Source organism: Ischnura elegans, chromosome 9, assembly GCF_921293095.1.
Source record: "Ischnura elegans chromosome 9, ioIscEleg1.1, whole genome shotgun sequence".
Lineage (NCBI taxonomy): Eukaryota > Metazoa > Arthropoda > Insecta > Odonata > Coenagrionidae > Ischnura > Ischnura elegans.
In genome coordinates this window covers 106,579,542-106,599,931 of record NC_060254.1, presented here as the reverse complement: position 1 = coordinate 106,599,931, position 20,390 = coordinate 106,579,542, and the positions used below count along the sequence as shown (strand labels likewise).

The following is a 20,390-nucleotide window of genomic DNA, read 5'->3' as shown; positions in this document are numbered from 1 at the left end:
TATTTATGCATTTTACACGAGGAAATAAATGTCAAAATACGACAGAGACTTAGCATTCTGGCGAGACTCGATATGAGCAGCAGAGCTTCTCAGAAGTTGATGCAGTATTTTTTTCCGAAAACATAAATCAAGTTACAATTTATGAGTTGTGCTATAAATCTCTGTTGTTACAGTCACACAGGAAGGGATATTTTCTCAGGATATTTGGTTTCTCCCTGATAGCGGTGGAGAAGAGTGTATATTTTGCAAAATACCTCAGATTGTCCGCTAGCACTTGACAGCAGTGGTAAAGCAGGCTATCTGATGAAAATAAGAAGTTGGATGAAGCCGAGTATCAGATGGGCGTGCTGCTGAAATGGCGTTTGGTAGGTAAGAATTTACACATCAGACAGAAATCCATTGTAGCAGTGTAAATGCCGAGACGGCATGCAATCATTTTTCGCGAGGTAGTGTGTCCCCTTAGAATATATGAAAGAGATGTTAGTTGAATCAACTATTTGCCCAATTGTTTCCATAAAATTAAAATATTCCATTAATCAACTAAATTCCTGTTCGAATCCTTTCAATGAAATCAAAATTACTCCCCAAAATCTTGTGTTTCCTACTGCATAGGCAACCGAGTCAAACATTCCCGCGTTCATCGTTTAGTATTCGAGGTATTCGAATATTCGAGCAATGATTTAATATTCCAATTCGATATTCGAGTTCGAGAAATCTGCCATCTCTAGTAAAAATGCATCCACAGAAAATAGGACCTATTCTAAATTGTTTCATGCATTACTAAATGTTCTCTTCCGATCCACCAAAATCTTTCTTGCACTCATACAGGTTAATGTGTCAGGAAATGAAGCCTTATAAGTCGAATCCTTTTTTAAACTGTCTTTGTTTAGCTCTCTTTCCTTCAAAATCCTCTTTCAATTTATTATCTCTTACACTCCCTGCAGGTATCTTTCCAACATTTGGCCTCCCACCGAAGCTGTTTCTTTCCTTGCCCTCAAAGTCCTCATTGTAGTCTTGCTTACCCAAGTAGCCATCTATTCTTTCTTTTACCTCCAATTCTAAAATCTGAAACTAAGTCTCTATCTTTACTTTTGAACAGCTGTGGAGCAACTGTTTCTTCCCTTTCCCTCAAAAGTGCTCATTGTAATCTTGGCTTTCACGCCAGGTAAGATTTCCCATGTGTTACTTATGAGAGATGAGGGTTAAAATCGTTTCTTGTGAAATGTGGAAAATCTTACATGGTTTGAAATCTGAGAAATCTTTACTGCCATTGTTTGCCAGGAATAAAAGTGACATTACTTTTGAACCATATTTTAAACTTAACCAGAATGCACTCACAAGGAGACATGAACGGCATTCAGATCCTGAACATCATTCTGGCAATGTCAGCCTGTGGTGAGGGATAAATCAGAGTGGAGGTGTGTGACCCCCAGTAATTTCTGGAAAAATTGTGATGGTGGTAATTTTCAAGTTGGCTTCCCAATGGAAGTTATTATTCCACCAGATTAACAAACACTGTTTAAAAATATTGATTACTAGCATGTCAGATGTTGGACTCATGATTGCTGAGAGGTATTGCATGCCTCTGAGGTTCTATGGAAAGTAATTAATCTCTCCCCCCAAGCTACGTCCTTAATCTACCCCTGTCATGCTTATAGGCTCTATGAATGTTTTGTCAAAGTTGAGTTCGGAGTAACTTGTGACAGAGATGTCAGTTTCCTTCTTTCAATTAAATCTATGAAGCCCATTTGTAATGCATTTATTAAATGTTTTAATGAATTACCCATTTTTGTAGCCTCAGCCATGCGTTTGCCTTCTGCTTCATGTTTCACTTCTTAAAGTCGTGGCTGGGTAAAAGTATAAAATATTAAAAAACTTTCAAAAGTCATGTTATTTCAATTAAAATTTTCAAAACAGTTGGTACAAAAAGCAGCACTGGTAATGTAAGTGTTATTTGACTTTTATTGTTAATTTACACATTTCTTTTCCAAACACTCAGATACAGAAGATAGTTTTTCTGAAAAGAGTGGAGATTTGAAATACATAGCTAGTGTGAAGCTGAATGTAGACTACATCCTTTCATTGCATTGGCTTGCTGATGACCTTATTTTGACTTGTAGATCTAAAGGACAACTGCAATTATGGCACTTGGCTGGTAAGTTTTTTGTTCTAAAGTGTGTCTAATATTCATATTTAATGGGCTTTTTGAAAACATGGATACGTTATGTGAGGTTAGTCTCAAGTTTTCGCACCGTCTAGTGCTTTTATTATAGAATAATTGACAAGGTGCGTGCGTGGATAGATCACAGGAGAGTTATGAATGCCATCCAGTAGTGAACATGGTGTGTTCTCAGAACCAGCTGAGTGCTTCTTACTTATCTTCTTAATGATGATGTCGATTGTCAGCTGGGTAAAGGAATGCTGATTGGGCATGGTGATATACACCGTGCGATGATACTGTATTGGGTATCGGTGGCTGAGTTTTCATTTTGAGCAATTCGGTTATGTCATTGAGAAAATTTTCATTCAGTATATTGGCAATATTATTTTGGTTTGTTGCTGTAGAATTGTTAGGCAGCACTTATGTTAGAATTCTGAAATTTTGAGAATTTGGCTGAATTTTTAATGAGGTATCATACTGTTTTACTGGGATTGCTGTTGTGCATGCTGTAATTTCATCTTGTCTCAGACACCATCTAATAGCGCTTCTTTTTTTAAATATTGGTAGTAGTCTCTTTGTTGGGCAGCATTGTGAGGTTTCAGATCCTTAAAAACCAGTCATAAAGTTGCAGAAGAAGAGCTTATCTTTAGGGTTACCTATTTACAGTTATTTTAATGATGAATAGGAGTCCATACAGGCACCAGAAGGAAGCTATTCTTGATACAATGCAAAAATATATCATGGGGTGTGTTAAACTTAGCATCAAAATCATTATATGGAAAAAATCCCAGGATTGTTCTTCAAGCAAGTATAGGAAAAGTTTTTGGGTCGATTTTGGATGAAACGTTTTGTACTCGGCCCCTTAGTAGGAAATTCCTGCATCACCATTAATAAGAAACTGAGAGAACAGAGCTTTTGTGACCTGAGAAGTGAGTGTCAGGTTCAGACTTTTAATTGCAATGTTAGAAAAAATGTTATCAATGGTTGAAGAGGAGGAGCTGGTAGGTTCATTTATAGATGGAGAGAGGCTTCAGAATATTTAATGAGCGATTCTTCTGTGTGGAGGAAGCACTCGGTGTTGAAATTGCTGGGATTTTCCTTACGAATGCATATTTCTCACTGAGAGAGTGGATTTTGCTGAAAATTAGGACACCACCATTTTTGTAATTGGAGCGACAAAAATATGAGACCAAGCTAACTTCATCCACGCTGGCAAATATCATTTCATTTGAGTTTAACCTGTGTTCCAAAATACCCATAACTTGGGGCTGATGTTCTCTTAAGAACTTGCGAGTGTTAATGCCACAGCATTTTCACCGAATTGAACAACTTATTTATCAAACGACGGTTTACTGCATGAATTTGAGACTGAACACTCCATGTTAACTTCATTTATAACGGATCACCAGCATTTACAGAGATTAGGGACTCTTGGTGATGGTTTTCCGGCGATGGAAACTCTCGCTATGAAGAGTGCCAATGCCAAAAGGGCCTCGTAAAAACAGATATTTTTTACATGCTAATCATAGGGTCAATTGACATTGTTTCGGCTATCTCTGGTAATAGGGTAGTTTCCTTCATCAAAGAAAACGAAAGGCATTGATTGCGATTCGTTACCCACCATTAGAGTATTCATAATATACAAATTATTTGGTTTCAGAAATACCGGTTTAGACGAATGGCAATGGTCAATTTTATCCTCATTTGAAAATGGCCAGATTGGTGCCCATGCGATGCCACTCCACGTGACGTCACAGGGACCTAGTTTATGTACGAGTATATAGGAGTTTTACATCGTCTGAGATTACCAATGCATGCATGGGGCACAGAGCTCAGGGAAACATCTCTTAATAATCACACATTAAAAATACCTAAGTTCGGAAAGTTTCCTTCGTTCGATAGGGGAATAATAATCCTTATTTAAGCCAAGCGCTACCAGCTAGCAGGGTACTCTGCTATCTGCTAGCAGCCAGCATCGCAGCGGCGCACAATGTCAATAAACTCGCTAAGGTCGGAAAGTTTCCTTCTTTTGATAAGGTATCAATAATCCTTATTTAAGTCAAGCCCTACCAGCTAGCAGGGTACTCTGCTACCTGCTAGCATTCTGCATCGTATCAGCGCTCAGAGCCTCGCCCAAAGGTCACCTCACTTTGCGGCAGCGGGAACTAGAATGACGTCACATGTGCTTTTCCCATCATTCGTACTTAGCCGTCGCGTTTTCGCGCACTTGAAATTTTTCACTTTTCATTTACTGATTTGTGAATGAAAGCCTTTGCTGTTCCTACAATTTGGAACTTTAGGAAAATAAAGTTCCAAATTGTAGAAACAGCAAAGTTTTTCATTCACTAATCAGTAAGATGGATTTCTACAACGTGAAGGCCTCTACTATTCAGTGCATCACTTTTCATTTGATCGCAAAAAATAGATATCTTCATTAAAAAATCTAAAAGGGTGAAATAGGTACTCCAGGAGTAATAATCTTTTGATTTAGACAATAAAAAAATAATAGGAAACAACCTTATTGCGGGGGTCTCATAATAGCCCCTACTCGCTTTAACACAGTTCCACTGTGTGTATTGATTAGCTTACAAGCTTGATTTGCTTATTAGATTACAATCAGATGTGGTTTATTATGGATATCTTCATTGTTTGTCTTCAAAAGGAAGGGTTAGTATTACTATGGGGCATCCGATAATTATGTGAGGTATTTAGGGGGGAGGGATGCAATCTGATTCTGATCTTATTTCATGTGGGGGAGAGTATCTGACAAGTATCACGTTATTTTTTTTTCTGCTACAAGCAGAGTAAAATTGTGGTCTTAGTAATCTAGAATACTAGTGTCAACTAATCTTAAAAAATAATTCAACGAATTGGTATTTTTTAACAAATCCAATGTAATGAAGCATAGATTAATGTATTTATACTGAAAATACTCATTTTTTTTAACTATCTCACATTAGATGAGAGGGAGGGGGTGGACCCAAATCTCATAATATCTTACGGAGGGGGGCTTCAAAAATGGCCAAAATCACATAATTAATGGAAGCTCCCTTGCCTAAAACGAGCTGACTTTTTTCCTGCTGCCGGCCACGGCATGGTGCTATTCTTTCAACTTACCATCAGTCTCTATGGACGTCTTCGAATGAGTCGAATCTTGCTGCTGACGGTAGAGCGACCATTTGGCCCGGCGATGCGTTGTCTACAGCATGAAATACAGACAATACTATATTGAGTCCGCTTTCAAATGAAACGCCTTTTCCATCTGCAGCCATTCACCTAAAATTCAGGCGGCTTTAAGACGAGATGACTCTCTGCAACGCCATGTGTCGAGCCATGAACGGCAGCCGGTGGAAAATTGTTTCATCTGGAAGTGGTCTCACGATTGAATCATGCATAGATACAGTAATTCTTCGACATACGAATGGATTAAAATAATAGGAAACCACCCTATTGATTTCACATTCATTCCATTTGAACTACATAAATATTTATTTAGGAATGTTTTACAAATAATACAATATTCTGGGATACTCACAAGAATGCTCTCATTTCATCAGGTTAACAGACTATTAATTACTGATGCATGCAATGAATCACAACATATTTGTAGGTATACATACTGCATGGTTATTTTGTTGTGATGTAAAATATGTTTACGGATTTGTTCTTCATTCACAGGTGGAAACAGTTTTTACTGACTCTGAAATCCTAAGATGTTAGATATGTATACTTTTAGTTTAGCTTTAGCTTTATATTATGTAGTACTTTTAGCTTCAATTGTGTTACTTTTGTGGAATAAATGAAAAAAGTGTAAATTGCGGGAAAATGCAAATAGTGGGAAATAGAGAATTTTCACTTTTACTCACATACTGGCTTTGGAAAAGTTAATTTTGTAATTGTTCACTAAGCATTATTCCATAACATTGTTCCCCTCTGAAGCACAGTGTTTTAGCTGGCTGCAATAATTAAAAAATGATCCTGTTTCGTCTGCATCGAAAACATCTTTTGGGCTGTAACCTTCCAGAAGTCTAATCAACTCAGCTTCTTTCTCAACTCAGTTCAACTTTGTGACGTTTGTGGCATTGTGCCCCGCCAAATTCAAATTCTTCCCGAAAATAGTTCTCATTACGTCTCTCTCTCTTGTATTTTTAAATACAAATGCGCGAAAGGAAGCCAAAAGGCAGTTTTTAAGGGCTGATATGCAGGATTAATTGTTTTAGTAGGCAAATCATTTTTTTTAGTCGGCACGTCGTGATGCACATGGCAGGAAAACGAAAAAACATGGCGTAAATACAGGGTTCTATTTACATTGGAGAGATAGGAAAAAATGACGGGACCCCGAAAAATACTTGCAATTTGCGGGAAAACGTAAATTCCGATAATGCAAATATGGGGTTCTACTGTATTTGAATCTTTGCAGAGGGAGATGGTAGCAAAGCACTTAGAGAGGTCGCAACTTGGACCTTACCGCATGCGAAGCAGTGCTGGACAACTGCTGCAGCATGGATTCCATACAAAGAACCTCCCGGCCTTGTGATATGTGGAAACCGATCAGGAGATTTGCTGGTCTACTCAAAGGATAACTCGGTAAGATCCTTGAAGTAATTTCATATTTATCTAATAATTTACCCAAGCTTTAATTCCCTGAAGTCCGATTGACATTGTGCCAATGTTTTTTCATGGTATCTACTGTAGTTCTTTTTCATGTGATTGGGAAAATGGAATTGCCACCATCAATAATTGCAAATGCTGGTCACAGAAAATGTTTTACTCAAAAATTCCTTGCAAATAATTCCAGTTGCTGTGTAGCATGGAGAAATAATCTGTTGAAAGTGATTTAGAAAATTTACTAGAATCTGGCAATCTCAGTCGGTTTTCATATTTGTTATGAAATAGTAAAATATTGAATTGCAGAGTATAAGTTTTGTGAGGCTGGTGAAATTTTGAGTTGCTGACTCCTGGTTTAGTGTGCATATTTGAAAATGAATTGGGCAAGAAAATCCTCTACTTTTTTTGAATGCTCCAATGAAGTGTCTCTTGGTTTTGCTCGTTACTTGAGGTTAATGGAGTACATACATTTCTTGTTCTGTTTTCTTTTTGCCCAGAATCCCATTGAAATCAAGAGACACTTGCACGGTCAAATGGGTGTCACCAGCCTGCTGGTATTTTGGACCAATCATGATCGGCATTGGATGCCAACTTATCATGAGACTTATGTGCAAAAGCAAAGTGCCGATGGCCATCTCCCAGACGTTGAAGTGTATTCTACCGGCAGGGATGGCATTGTGAACACTTTTGTCCCTTGGAAGGGTGCACTCAAGTTTAAAGGAACTGATAAGTTAGGATTTGAGTGGGCAGCTCGATTTTTGGTGCTGAACAAAAATGTATTAGTCTTTGGATTCAAAGGGGTAAGTTGAGAGTACTTGTTCTTCTGTAATGCATACATTCACGCACATCACAATCATTTATTTTTATAGACAGGAAAATTTGTGGAAATGGGCATGTAAAGTTCTTAGGGAGTACATATGTGCTCCTTTAAGATTCATTGCTTGGCTACAAATGGAAGGGTCACAGGTTCAAATCTGGGTTAAGTCATTGCTAAAATCTTGATGGTACCCAGTGGTCCAGGGAAAAGATTTGGCCATCATACCTATGGCCGGCCGAGATATATACCAGGCCGAGATGGAGTTGGAGAACCTGACCCGGTGGAAATCCCGTGTAGCCTTCCACAATTCAATACGCCGGGAAAGCCTACGATCATTCTTCATCATACCTTGATTGTCACACGCCTTTGGCAATGTCAGGGCTTCAATTCCTATCTATCCAATTCAGCTTTTGGGTTGAATTTGTTATTTAGGTTGAAGTTATGAGTAATATTTTCAAGTTATATACTTTTTATTAGTTCAGTTGATTTTTAATGAACTGTGCCTTTTACTTCTGATTACTGTATAATCCAGATTCAATATTTTTGTGGAGGGGGGGGGGGGGGGGGGGGAACAATTTTAAAGGTTAAATGCAGGAAAATACCAAGGAGGGTCTGTCATTTTCTTTGAGGTCTTACAGTCTTAAATGATTGGAACAGCTTTTTTATGAATGAAAATTATAATTTTCAAGTCACTAGTAGGTGTCACATGTTGAAAAAAAATTCTTCAATTTATGTGCCTGCCCTTAGAAGGTCAGAAAACACATTTTCTGAAAACTGCTAAAAAATGGGAAAGGGAGTTGAATTTGATAAGCAATTTTTGGATTGTATTTCAAGAGAATTGTATTGTTATTTGCTTCATTCCCACTTGGAACGTTAGTGTGACTGTTGTCAACAGTAATACTTACATTTTTATGCATTCATCAGTGGTCTCGATGCATTTTTACAATTTATTGTGTACTAGATGGCCCAGTAAACTTCATATCACCTTCGTTTCTATTTATGTATTGTACATGAATCAATTGCAGTTAGTTCTTCTCGCTATACTCGAAAACGGCTTAGCTGATCTGGCTAATTTTGGTTATAAAATATCTGTGGAAGTCCTAATATTTGATGCTCATCCCGTCTTTCAACCATATTTATCTAATCATCATGTCACAGATAAGTAGGTACCTACTTGGGTCAGTACAGTTTGTGCCTTATCACTATTAAATGTGGTTATGAAATAAAACTTCCTTACAATTCAAATAAATATAATATCTTCATCTACGTTAAATATAAAACAGTTGCAATAGAGTTCATAAATTTAATATTTTCTGATAATTTTATGATTTTCATTTTATTCGGTGTTTAAATATACAAAGATGACAAAGTCATTTGAAAACAACTGTTATATTTTTTAATGTTGGCCAATAAGGGTTTATAATCATATCCTGTCCCAGAAGCTATTGAGCGTAACGGATGTGGTGGTGGCATTAATTGTGGCAATTTTACTTTTCCACCAGCACAACACAATCCAGTGCATTCACTGCTGCATCTTAACAACGCCTTACGATATTGACAAATGATTCATCCCCAACTTCCACCGATTTATTGGCCTAATAATCTACAAATCGGTTATAGTTGAATGCTACTCGTTCCAGGATCATGGGAGTACTGTGTCTTAATAGATTAAAAATTGAAAATTGAAACTGACTTGCCTTGTTCCTTGGGGGTTTAAATAAAAAAAAAACATGAAATGGTAAGATGTTAATCTGGATCTGAATGTATGCAACTTAACCTCTTTAAAAGTGTAATCTTCCTCGTGTAATCTCTGTTTTGGATGATCTAAATGAAGAATAGATATTCTCAAGATTACTACAGTACCTTCCTAACTATACTGTACTTGCCCTAATTCTTGTGGCATTCAAATGCGAATAAAAAGGCCTCCTTTTAAAAGCATGGCTCTTAATTGGAAATCAAATGTGTTGCTTTATTTGCATGTTGTTCAGAAGAGATAGATATAAACTTTAGAATTTAATTTTTTTTAATCATCAGCCAAGGTAAGCAAATTTTTAAGAAAGGTGTAGTGTGATCATAGAGGAGGAAATGGCGTGTTATGCGTTGTGCCATGAAGATTTGGTACCCATTTCATGCACACTTTTGTGAAAACCTTACTTAAGTATGTGATTCTTTATTTATTCTATCCTTGGTAGATTTTGCTCATGGTGCTTTCAACAGATTTCATTGATATATGTATTTTGAGGTGTTGCTGCTACAAAATGAAACCCCACCTTGCAGGCATGTGCTGTGATTTGGGGCATTAGAGAAAGGTGTGTATTACTGGAGAAAAATTGTGGAGGAGGTCATCGCTCATGGGACATAGACTTGATTTCTCATGGTGAGGAAACTACGAGTTTACTGCTGGCCATGATCAAAAACGGAGAGCTTGTGACTGTGGACTGGAAGGTCTCATCTGGAACCCTTGGGGATAGTGTGTTGCAGGTGAATATTTGTAGTGATTGGCTCTGTAATTGTATTGAATGCTTACCAGAATAGGAGTATTTACTGATCGTTTTACATGAAGGTGTTGGAAATGGTTATACTTCACTGCTATGCTGTGTCTGGCATTCCAAAGTTGTGAAAAATATTCATATTTTTGTTTAGTTTTTGAAATAATTTGGCGGTGTCTTGGTTCTATAGCTTTGAGGTATTCAACTCTTGGTATTGTCACTGGGTGTAACCATTTTCACAATCTGGCTTTGTTATTATTTTTTTTTTTAAATAAAACAACAAATTGAAATTTCCTCTTCATTTTGAAACGTCCAAGTACAGCAAACTCCCGCTTATCCTAACGGGCTGATGACGGGGAAAGTTTGCACGAATAATTGGAAAGGGCAAATAACCCAAACTTTCACATTAATTTAATGATTTACGTAAACAAAACTATCTATTATTATTCACGCACATTGTCTGTTCTTTTAGATTGCTTTCCAGAATCATTACTAGAGCTTTCTTTTCTCAATCGAGATCTTTTTTGCAGTGTTGACATGATTGTGCTCATATTCCTATAGCTCCATATTAATAGAGGTCCATGAAAGTGATTTTATTTTTTGCTAAAATTCGTTTTAAAACTACGTGATTTTGGTTTTATAGAAAACCTTGGTAGTGTTATTATAATGTTACAATTTTTGCACATTTCTAGGAGTTTCATTATTTTTTGGTACCCGTTTCATGATTGCTTATACTTTTTTAAAAGCATTTTACATTACATTAATCACAATTTCGATTGTACAAGATATCTGATCAAACCAAATGAAGGTTCAAGCAATATGGTTCAAATTATATTGGTTCAAGATATATATCAATGGTTCAAGCATTAATTGCACAGAATGAGCAAGAAGAGGTGTACCTTGAACTCTTCACTTCATTATGCGAAAGATCCACGGAGAAAAAATCATTCCCCTTTATTAAGTATATCATGATTTGCATTAAAGAGTGTTTCACTTGCAGGATACACATTAAAACAATATCCCAAATGATATAGAGACTATCATGTGATTTCTTGGACAGCTCTATGCGAGTCATCAAGAACTCAAATGGTTAGTATTACACTAAGAATAGGCATGAGTATAGAGTAAATGATTATATACACTAAGGCGGCATGTGCCTCTGTGCTATTTCTGTGCAGTTTTTTTTATTGCAGTGGTATCAGTGCAGTGGTAAATACTGTATCCTGAGGTCGTTTTATATCAGTTGGCTGGGTCAGTTGCCATTGGCTATCTCATTGAATCATTATATGCACTAATGGCAGCCAGTCAATGCTTAAGCCTTACTATGCATGAATGGCCCTTAAGGAATTATGTGAAAATATTTCTGTCAGTTTATTTCACTAGCAGTTTACCATTAATGGTTGAGTTATTTTTACCCATTCGATCAATAATTGAGGGTATGATAGGGGTGCAGACTATTATTTGTTTTATTTCTGGTCGCTTACATGATTGTTGCAAGTAAAAGCAATTTTTTACAAGTCAGTTTAAGAGGGGTAAAATCGCCTTGATTCAAGCCCGAATTCCCTTATTTCTAGTCAGGTGATTTAGCCAGTTAAGCTGCGGAGGCGTCATTCCTCCCTGTGGATATTTGTGGACACTACCGTTCAAGATTCACTTGATTAATTGTCTTTGTGAGAAAGACAAGAGCAAAAATTGACCAAATGGCACTGAAATAGAGGCTCTCCCCACTTCTTTTCTTATAATAGGGTGGTTTCCTATCATTTTTTTATTGCCTAAATCGAAAGATTATTACTCCTGGAGTACGTATTTCACGCTTTTAGATTTTTAAATGACAATATCTATTTTTCGCGATTACATGAAAAGTGAAAATTTTCAAGCGCGCGAAAACGCGACGGCTAAGTGTGAATGCTGGGAAAACTCCGTGTGACGTCGTTATGGTTCCCGCTGTTGCCGTGTGAGGTGACCTTGGGGCGAGGCTTTGAGCGCTGATACGACGTAGGATGCTATCAGGTAGCACTTGGCTTAAATAAGGATTATTACTACCTTATCAAACGAAGGAAACTTTCGGACCTTAGGCAGTTTTAATAGGTGATTATTAAGACATGTTTCCCCGAGCTCTGTGCCTCATGCATGCATTGGTAATCTCAGACGATGTAAAATTCCTATCTTCTCCTATAGAAACTAGGTCCCTGTGACGTCACGTGGAGTGGAATCGCACAGGCGCCAATCTGGCCTTTTTAAAATGATGTAAAAAATTGACCATTACCATTCGTCTAAACTGGGATTTCTAAAACTAAATAATTTGTATATTATGAATACACTAATGGTGGGTAATGAATCGCAATCAAAGCCTTTCGTTTTCTTTGATGAAGGAAACTACCCTATTGGGATGAATTCTTGGTGAATACAATCGGCAGATGGCAAATCCCCTCTACCCTTCAAGTATGTACTTCGAGAGCCATTCCCAAATTATTGGATTATCTAGTTTCTCTACCCTGTTTTCTGCATTTAAAAACGCTTCAGTACTAGCAACAACAAACTCCTCTTTCCCCTCCTTTAATTCCTTTGACTGAGTAACTGTTTGTTCAAATGATAGCTGTCGTTCTGCGGATACCCTTTCTTTCACATGTTCAATTATGCGTATCACTACTGATGTGCGTTAAGTCTTTCAGATTCAAGTCTTTTATTGCTGAATTGCCTCAGTAATATTTTTGCATTTCCCATAAAATCATTTGGAGCTGAATTCACTCGCCCTGGTACGAATGGTAACACTAGGTTTTCAGCATTTTTAAATTCCTATCCTTTGTTTGATATTTAAAGCTGCAAGTGTGATAAAAACAGTCCAAAGGTGAATCACGTCCTCTCTTCATGGTGTTTTCAAACCGACTGCTGGGTAGCTATGGTGTAACCATGAGAAATGTGTAACTTACATTTTAGCTGAACTTTTTCATGCCTTGGGCTCCCTTTTGATACCCCTCACCAGGTGCCGAGGGGAGGTAGGAGCCAGCTAGATTCAACAAAACCTCTTATTATTGATCACAGCTGTTGCTAATCGGTCAAGAAGGGCAGCGAAAGAAGCATGCGTAACTAAACACAACCGGATACAAAGAAACTTAAACTGGGGTTGTGTAGAAATGATTTTTTTTACATTGAAGCTCAGTGTAGTGCCGGATATCCAACGATCCATCCGCTAATAATTTGCACCCCCTCTCCTCCAATCCTTCCTGTTCCTTAGCTTCCCCAATTGCCAGCGCTTTGTGCTTTCAAATAACAATAGGTCTCTATGGATGTCTTCAAACAAGGCAAATCATACCGTTGACGGCATGGCACCGTCGATGGCCGCCATAGTGACCACCCATTTCAATCCGGCCCAACGGTGCACCATCTACGGCGTGAAATGCAGGCAGCAGGCTACATTGAGGCCTCTTTCAGACGAAATGACTTTTTGGCAGCCGCCGTTCAGCGACAGCATGAAATTCAGGCTTTCAGATGAGACAACTTGCCCTGCCACGCAGTGATCCGTGCTGTGAACGACGGCCGGCCGAAAGTCGTCTCGTCTGAAAGCGCCTTCCGTCCTCAGCCAGCCAGTAGTGTTTGAGTTTACAAAATTGTTAAGTTAGGCCAGGCTTAAGGTTTTCCTGCAATAAGTTATCCAGCATGTAACACTGTCTACTGTGTCGTGCTGAGTCACCGGAATTATAGCTCGGCATTGACGTGTGCTGTGCGCATTAGCTTATATCTCTGCACTTTGGCGGCCACGTTTAACTTCTTTCAGCACTTTATTGATTCAGAATATCTAATTCTTCAGGAGAGAAAGCACATCAGTCTAGATATTTTGGAGAATTTCAGGATTGATGAATGTGAATTGAAGAGAGAGGCTGTGATTTATTTAACGGCAAATTCCGACGGAGACATTACTACAGTGTGTGATATTACACGAATGCATTATTTGCGAGGCATAACATGCCAATGGACCATGGAATCATAGAGAGAGAGATCGAATGAGCGTCAGCAGCGTTAAACAATGAAGGCTTTCCAATGATTCCATTTTATTAAGGAAACCCTAATGGGAATAATAAGCCAGGTGTAACGGTGCATTGAAACGCAAATATGTATGTATGCTGGTGCTTTTGTGTCCAATTTTATTTTATTTTTTATAAAAGTCTCGGAAAACATTGAAGGAGTGTGAACTCTTGCAGGAATAATCCGTGACAGGGATAAACCGCAGCCGAATAATCAGGAATCTGCTGTGATTATTGTGTACCTCTTATGGCGGGTTATGTTGTACCTACGGCTGGAAGTTTCATTATTAATAAAGATATTTTAAGGTTTTATTCACAGTTCTTAATTTAATATTTTACTGTCAGCAAGGGGATGATTCGATCCTTTTTGGATTCATGAAAACTGCCACGGGGTCAATTTATTGGCCCAGCTTTTTATAGTAATATTAATTAAAACTTTTTTTTTTATAATTACAATAATATCCAACTCCTATAAATTTTCCCTGAATATATCGTCAGCTATGGGAAATAATATATGCTTTTTAAGTAAAATTAAATGCGAGAAATTATTGAGAATCTGAAATCGTTCACATTTCCTAAAAATAGCCTCAGCCATCTCTGTCTGTCTGTCCCCCTCAAATGGGTTCAGGCTCCTCAATGAGCTCCCTCTGAGAAATTGGTGGTACATATCGTGAAATTGAAAATTCCTACTGTCTTTTCATCTTTTGAAATGTATGTTGTCACACCATAGGATGGACTCCATTCACGGGAAATCAACAGTGTCAGCTGTTTCACATGGCCTGAGTCCCACTCTCGCGTAGTGGCAATTGCAATCACGGGGAGTGAAGATACAACAGCCAAAGTGAGCCGCGTAAGTTATGGCGGTGATGAGTCGCCCTTCTCCGTGCTGAGCACACTGCATGGGCATTTGTCCAGCGTCCGAGCTGTATCCATCCTTCCTCTTGTGTCATCTCTCTCTCAGAACGTGTGAGTGCTCTGTAGCTCGTATGATGGACACATTTTATTTTGATTGATTTCTACATCTCTAACATCATCATTGTTTCATTCAGACATGACAGTTATTGTCAAACACATTCGACTGACGTTGCTGCAAATACAGAAGAAAGTATTTTTGAATTCCTGATTTTCACAGCTGGAGGAAGGGCCCAGCTAAAAGCATGGAAGCTGTCCTTTGACCAAACAGGTTGGTGCATAGCCCATGAATGCTAGAGTGCGATCGAAAAGCCACTGTCACCTTGGACATTCATCAGCTGATGAAACCACGCCATAATTAAAAATAAGAAAAAATAGTTGAGAAAGCCCAATTTTTCATGACAATTGTGGTAAAGGTTTTATATCTTCCACACAGTTTTCATTGATGCCTTTTTTTTCCCTTAGAAAGCAGTTCCAGCACCAGCCATGAGCAATGTCGGGTGGAGGAAAAGTTTTCTTTGATGCTGGACAATAAAAAACAGGACACTAAAAATTATGAGAATAACTTGGAGACAAGATTTATGGATATCCAGTCTTTCTATCCAAGAGAAATGAATCTTGAGAAATCCTGTGGTGTATGTGTTGCTGTTGTGGCAGCTTGCTCTGATGGGCTTTTGAGGTAGGTTCAATATATATTATTATAGTCACTTTAGGATGAAGCAAAAAATTGGAAATTTAAGATTTGTGTCATCTTTTTTGTTCTAGTTTGCATTTGACGTGAACTAAATAAATTGGGATAGTGTGTTGAAAAAGTGGCACTTAAAAAATTTAACTGAAATGTATTCAAAAGAGTTAATAATTTGAATTATTCAAACTGGTCATGTGAAACAATATTAACAAGAATAAATCGAATGCTGTTCATTACTGGCAGTCTATTTGTCATCATCCATCTCCTCTTTCTCGAAATATGTATATTTATGCATGGACTGAAATTCTCAATCATTAATTAAATTGCAATGCGAGCACACAGTTTACTTATCATTACTTTTGCAAAACGTGAAATATGTAGACCCAGACTTCTCTTTCAAATAAATCAATGTTAACTTAAATCTCGTATTTTCTCTCATTTTCTGTGAAGGTGACAATTTTAAAACTCACGATGTTACCTTATTTCACTCTGAGTCACAAATCATTATTCATTAGTTAGTTTCCCTTGTTTTTGGCTGCGAGACTTCTATTATTTTTACATACAGATAAATTTAAGTATTTAACTTCTTACAAAATATCTTCAAATATGTGAAAACTCTTTGTACAAATATTTTCTGATTTTTCTTGCTATTGATGTATATTACTCTGTCCATAAATATATTGACCTACCTGTTCCTTGTAGAGATGGGTCAAAAATAACCGAGCTGCCAAAACGAACTGTTCACTGAAATGAACCGTTTATAAAATGAACAGTTCTCTAAAACTCCCAGTTCACTGTTCTTGACTGCACTGTCCAACATGTATGATCACCAAGAGGTATTTTGAACTGCAGCTTACTCCATCAAGTGCGTGGTGGCTACAACAGATGGCGGTTACGATGCAGACCATCCAAGGCCACCGTAGTGCATATTTTTGCGGAGGGTATTCATTTCTCGGAGGGCATTCTTTTTTAGGAGGCCGTTCGTTTCCTCTGGCTGTTCATTTGGGCTCTCGCGTTCATTTTCATTTTGTCTTCATTTGAACATTCGTGTTTGATGAACAGGATGCGATGGTTCAGGTTCGCGGTCAATTTACGGGTCGGTTATCTGTTCGTAATTTGTGCTATGGTTCAAAGTTAATTTAAACATTAGGTTAAAACTTTATTTTTATTAGTATATTGATGCAAAAATCTATTTTAGCAAACGGAAAGTTAAACATAAATTGTTTAACTATGTTATGTCCACCTTATATTATGCTATTAAATTATTCGTAATGGAATTAACTTTTATCTGGGTTAAGAGGCCTAAACTTTTAATTTTGGTCAACAAAAATTTGGCTTCAACTTTCCTCTAATTACTTGTTTGTAGTGTAATTAGACATCATTTTCAAAGGAATGAAAACAATATGTTACCTACGGCGATTTTTTTTTTTTTTTTTTTTAAATGATATTAGGTTTTTCACGTTGTGAAATTTTATGTATTAAATTGTGACCACATAGCTTAATTGCACATAAATACGCCTCAAAAGGGCTAACTCTTCCTTTGCTTCCATGTTTAATATTTAAATATGTTACAGAATTCTACGGGTGTAACATATTTTACTATTTTTTTACACTCTACCAAAAGTACTGATATAGCAGTGAAACTGATTAGGTATTTCTCACCATGTTACGCATGCTCTTACGGGCTTTTACAAGGAGAAAAAAAATAGATCTTGAAAGTCTAAATTGCTCATAAGAGCAGCATTGAAAAACTTTTCTGGTGCTTAATATGCGAATAACATCAGATGCTGTGTTGATAGATATTAATTCTGGGTTATTCTACAAGTGGACAGCATATATATTGTCCTGCACATGGATGACCAAGTAAAGGCTCGGGACAGAATTTGCTCGAATTACAATGACAAGCTGCACAAACCATATGAGACCACACTAAGCTTTCATTTATGTACACTAAACATCCGGTAAACAGTATTTTCTATTTGAATGACCCTGACTGTTCGCCGGGAACAGATATTTTGAACTGTTCTTTTTACTGAACAGATTCTAAGTGAACGGTTCATCAAAATGAAAAGTTTAACCCACCTCTAGACTTCCCTGAAAGGAACTGCGTTTAAATGAATTTCACAGGCTTCCCACTCAACCGTGAAAACCTTAAAACCGTGAATAAGCCGTGAATTTCGTCTACCGTGAGAAAAACTGTAAATAGCCATGAATTTCATCATAAAACCTTAAAAATCTCTCAAACTTATAGAAAAAGAACTACAGTTGACAGATCAAAAGAAAAAATGATATTTCAATCATGTTTCAGGGCTGAGTCACATGCAGACACCGTCCACACGTTAATCTCCACACATATATTTGAAGTACAATTATTGGTCCTTGTGCCGTGACGACACATTGATCTTGAGCCTGTGATTGGAAGACCGGCATGCACACTTTCATTAGCCCTGGCAAAAAATCAGACACTTCTTTACTGCTCCCTCCATTTTTCCACTCACAACCTTAAGCTTCACCTAAATTTTGATATCGATAGGTGATGTCATGAGAAATAGCACTTTCATTGCTACGTTTGAATTCACGGCGCCTGTCGCGGTTGATAAATTTTTAGTTAACGTGTGGGCGGTGATTGTTACATCATCAATATTTCTGCCTAAAATGGCTTATCAACAGACCGTGAATTTGACGATATTTAGACCGTGAAAACCTGGAAAGAACGGTGGATTTTATAATTTAGTTAGAGTGGGAACCCTGATTTCATTAACGTTGTTTAACATGATGAGTTTGAGTGATTCAAATTGTAAAATCATTTGAGTAAAGTTCAATTAAAATATGCATATATAAGTTACATCTATACCATATGTTTTTGTTTGTATTTAACATCAATTACAGCCAAAATGTCACAATCTGCAAGACAGTGATTATTATTATATTCTAGGAAACATTTTAATTTCTTTCTTGAATATATATCATCACAAATTCTATATTATTCATGGTATTAAAGCATATATTCGACTATTCAAGTTGACTAGCCTAAAAGAAAGGCAGCTAAACAAATTTCAGTCAACTGAAATCTTGCATATACACCCATGCCTAAGGATGAAATTTGCTATTAAAAAAACCATTTGACTTTAGCAGTACATACTCAGAGTGCTAACTTAGATCTCCTTGGCAGTGGTCAGGTATGATTCCAGTGTGGCACATTAACTTTAATGATTTGGTCATAAAAATGTTTGCGTGCTTCCAGATTTGAGATGTCCTGCTCTAGTGCTGTGATTTTTTTTTCAAGTCAGATTAGTTCTCATAGTTAGGAAACATATCCTTGGAACTGTGCTAGTGACTGCTTACAAATAAATTTGTTGTTTCAAGCAATTATTTGAAAACTATGTAAATTCATTTGCCTCTATGGTTTTCAACTGCCTAGCGAACAGGAGATTTCTTGGAAGGCGTTGCGTGTTATTGCTCATGCAACAGGGTCTTCAATTTTTCTTTGATAAGCGTCACAGTCACTCACTCAGTGACACAACGTGAAGGTTGGTTAAGGTAGAGTCCACCCCACATCACCACAGCATGTGAATTTGTTGTATGTTGCGTGCATATCGAGGGGGGCCTGTTCCATCCCCTACGCCACATCACTCTTTGAGGATAACAGCTTTTGGGAGTCCACAGTAGTATTCACCTGGAATGTGAACTCAGGACCCTACAGATAGAAGCTAAATGCTACACCAGCATGCTACATCAGTTGCCATGTGCCCCAATCATCACGATATGGACTTCAATTTCTATTTTTATTAATATTTTTTAGAATCTTTGGCTACACGGAAAGTCCAGACAAAGCTGATGGGAAGCAGCCATACCTTGGTTTGTGGTCCTTGGGAATACCTCATCCTCAGGCATCCAAGCGGCATTGCCTTTTCAAAGTGTTGCTCACTCGTGCCTGTGGACGCACTATTGTGATGACCACCGACTGCATCGGTTACTATCACCTCTGGGATGTCACTGCGGAAGTGGACTCTTTGAGTGTAAACTGTGATCCCCTGGGCAAGAAAAGTATCCACGTTGAAGAGAGGAAACCAATCTTCCCATTCTTCAGCAAGCTTTCCCATCAATTCTCTATCAATGCTATTGATTGGAAGCAGCTGAGTGGGTGAGTTTAATTGATGCAAATGCATTTTGTGCTATGCTTTAAAATATTGGGACAAGAGACAGGACTAAATATGTTCAAATTGAAACATATGACTATTATGACTAAAAAATGAAAACTATAAAGTTTAAACCGTATACGTAGTCAGTGCCATAATATATCCGAATCATTCCTTTGTATTCCATTATAATGCTATGTACATAGTTGTTCTCATTACCTTTTCTTAATGGGTGACTTTTTAAAATTTATTTTTCCCAAACATTTTGCAGTGGTTTAATATGTACTGCAGTGATGATCGATAATCTTTGGTACTGGATGAATTTCAGATTTCTGGTGAATGGATCAGTTACCTGGATGTAGTGCGTTTTTTTTTCTGAATGTGCTTTGGCATCAGCGGTTATGATGCATACCTGAGTGAAGGGTCAGGTGATGAGAAAAACCCATTCAAAATGTATGATTAAAAAAGATTCTAAGCATCTGAAAAAGTTCTTCGTATGTAAATTGCGAGGGCAGGTAAGTCATTAAAGTAATCTTCATGAGACTACGTGTAAA

At 37.5% G+C, this 20,390-nt stretch overlaps 1 protein-coding gene across 2 annotated transcripts in view; it reads left to right on the top strand.

The window, feature by feature from the left end:
* Positions 1 to 20,390, top strand: part of LOC124165324 (WD repeat-containing protein 6) — a 63,341-nt gene that overhangs the window by 32,806 nt on the left and 10,145 nt on the right. The window contains exons 7-14 of one of the 2 annotated variants that reach the window (XM_046542683.1): positions 2,000 to 2,155; positions 6,582 to 6,748; positions 7,267 to 7,569; positions 9,864 to 10,067; positions 14,828 to 15,063; positions 15,156 to 15,280; positions 15,475 to 15,688; positions 19,500 to 19,841. In XM_046542683.1, the coding sequence (XP_046398639.1) occupies positions 2,000 to 2,155; positions 6,582 to 6,748; positions 7,267 to 7,569; positions 9,864 to 10,067; positions 14,828 to 15,063; positions 15,156 to 15,280; positions 15,475 to 15,688; positions 19,500 to 19,841 (1,747 nt within the window). Of the gene's footprint in view, positions 1 to 1,999; positions 2,156 to 6,581; positions 6,749 to 7,266; positions 7,570 to 9,863; positions 10,068 to 14,827; positions 15,064 to 15,146; positions 15,281 to 15,474; positions 15,689 to 19,499; positions 19,842 to 20,390 lie in introns of both variants that reach the window. The other variant, XM_046542682.1, reaches the window with a different exon arrangement.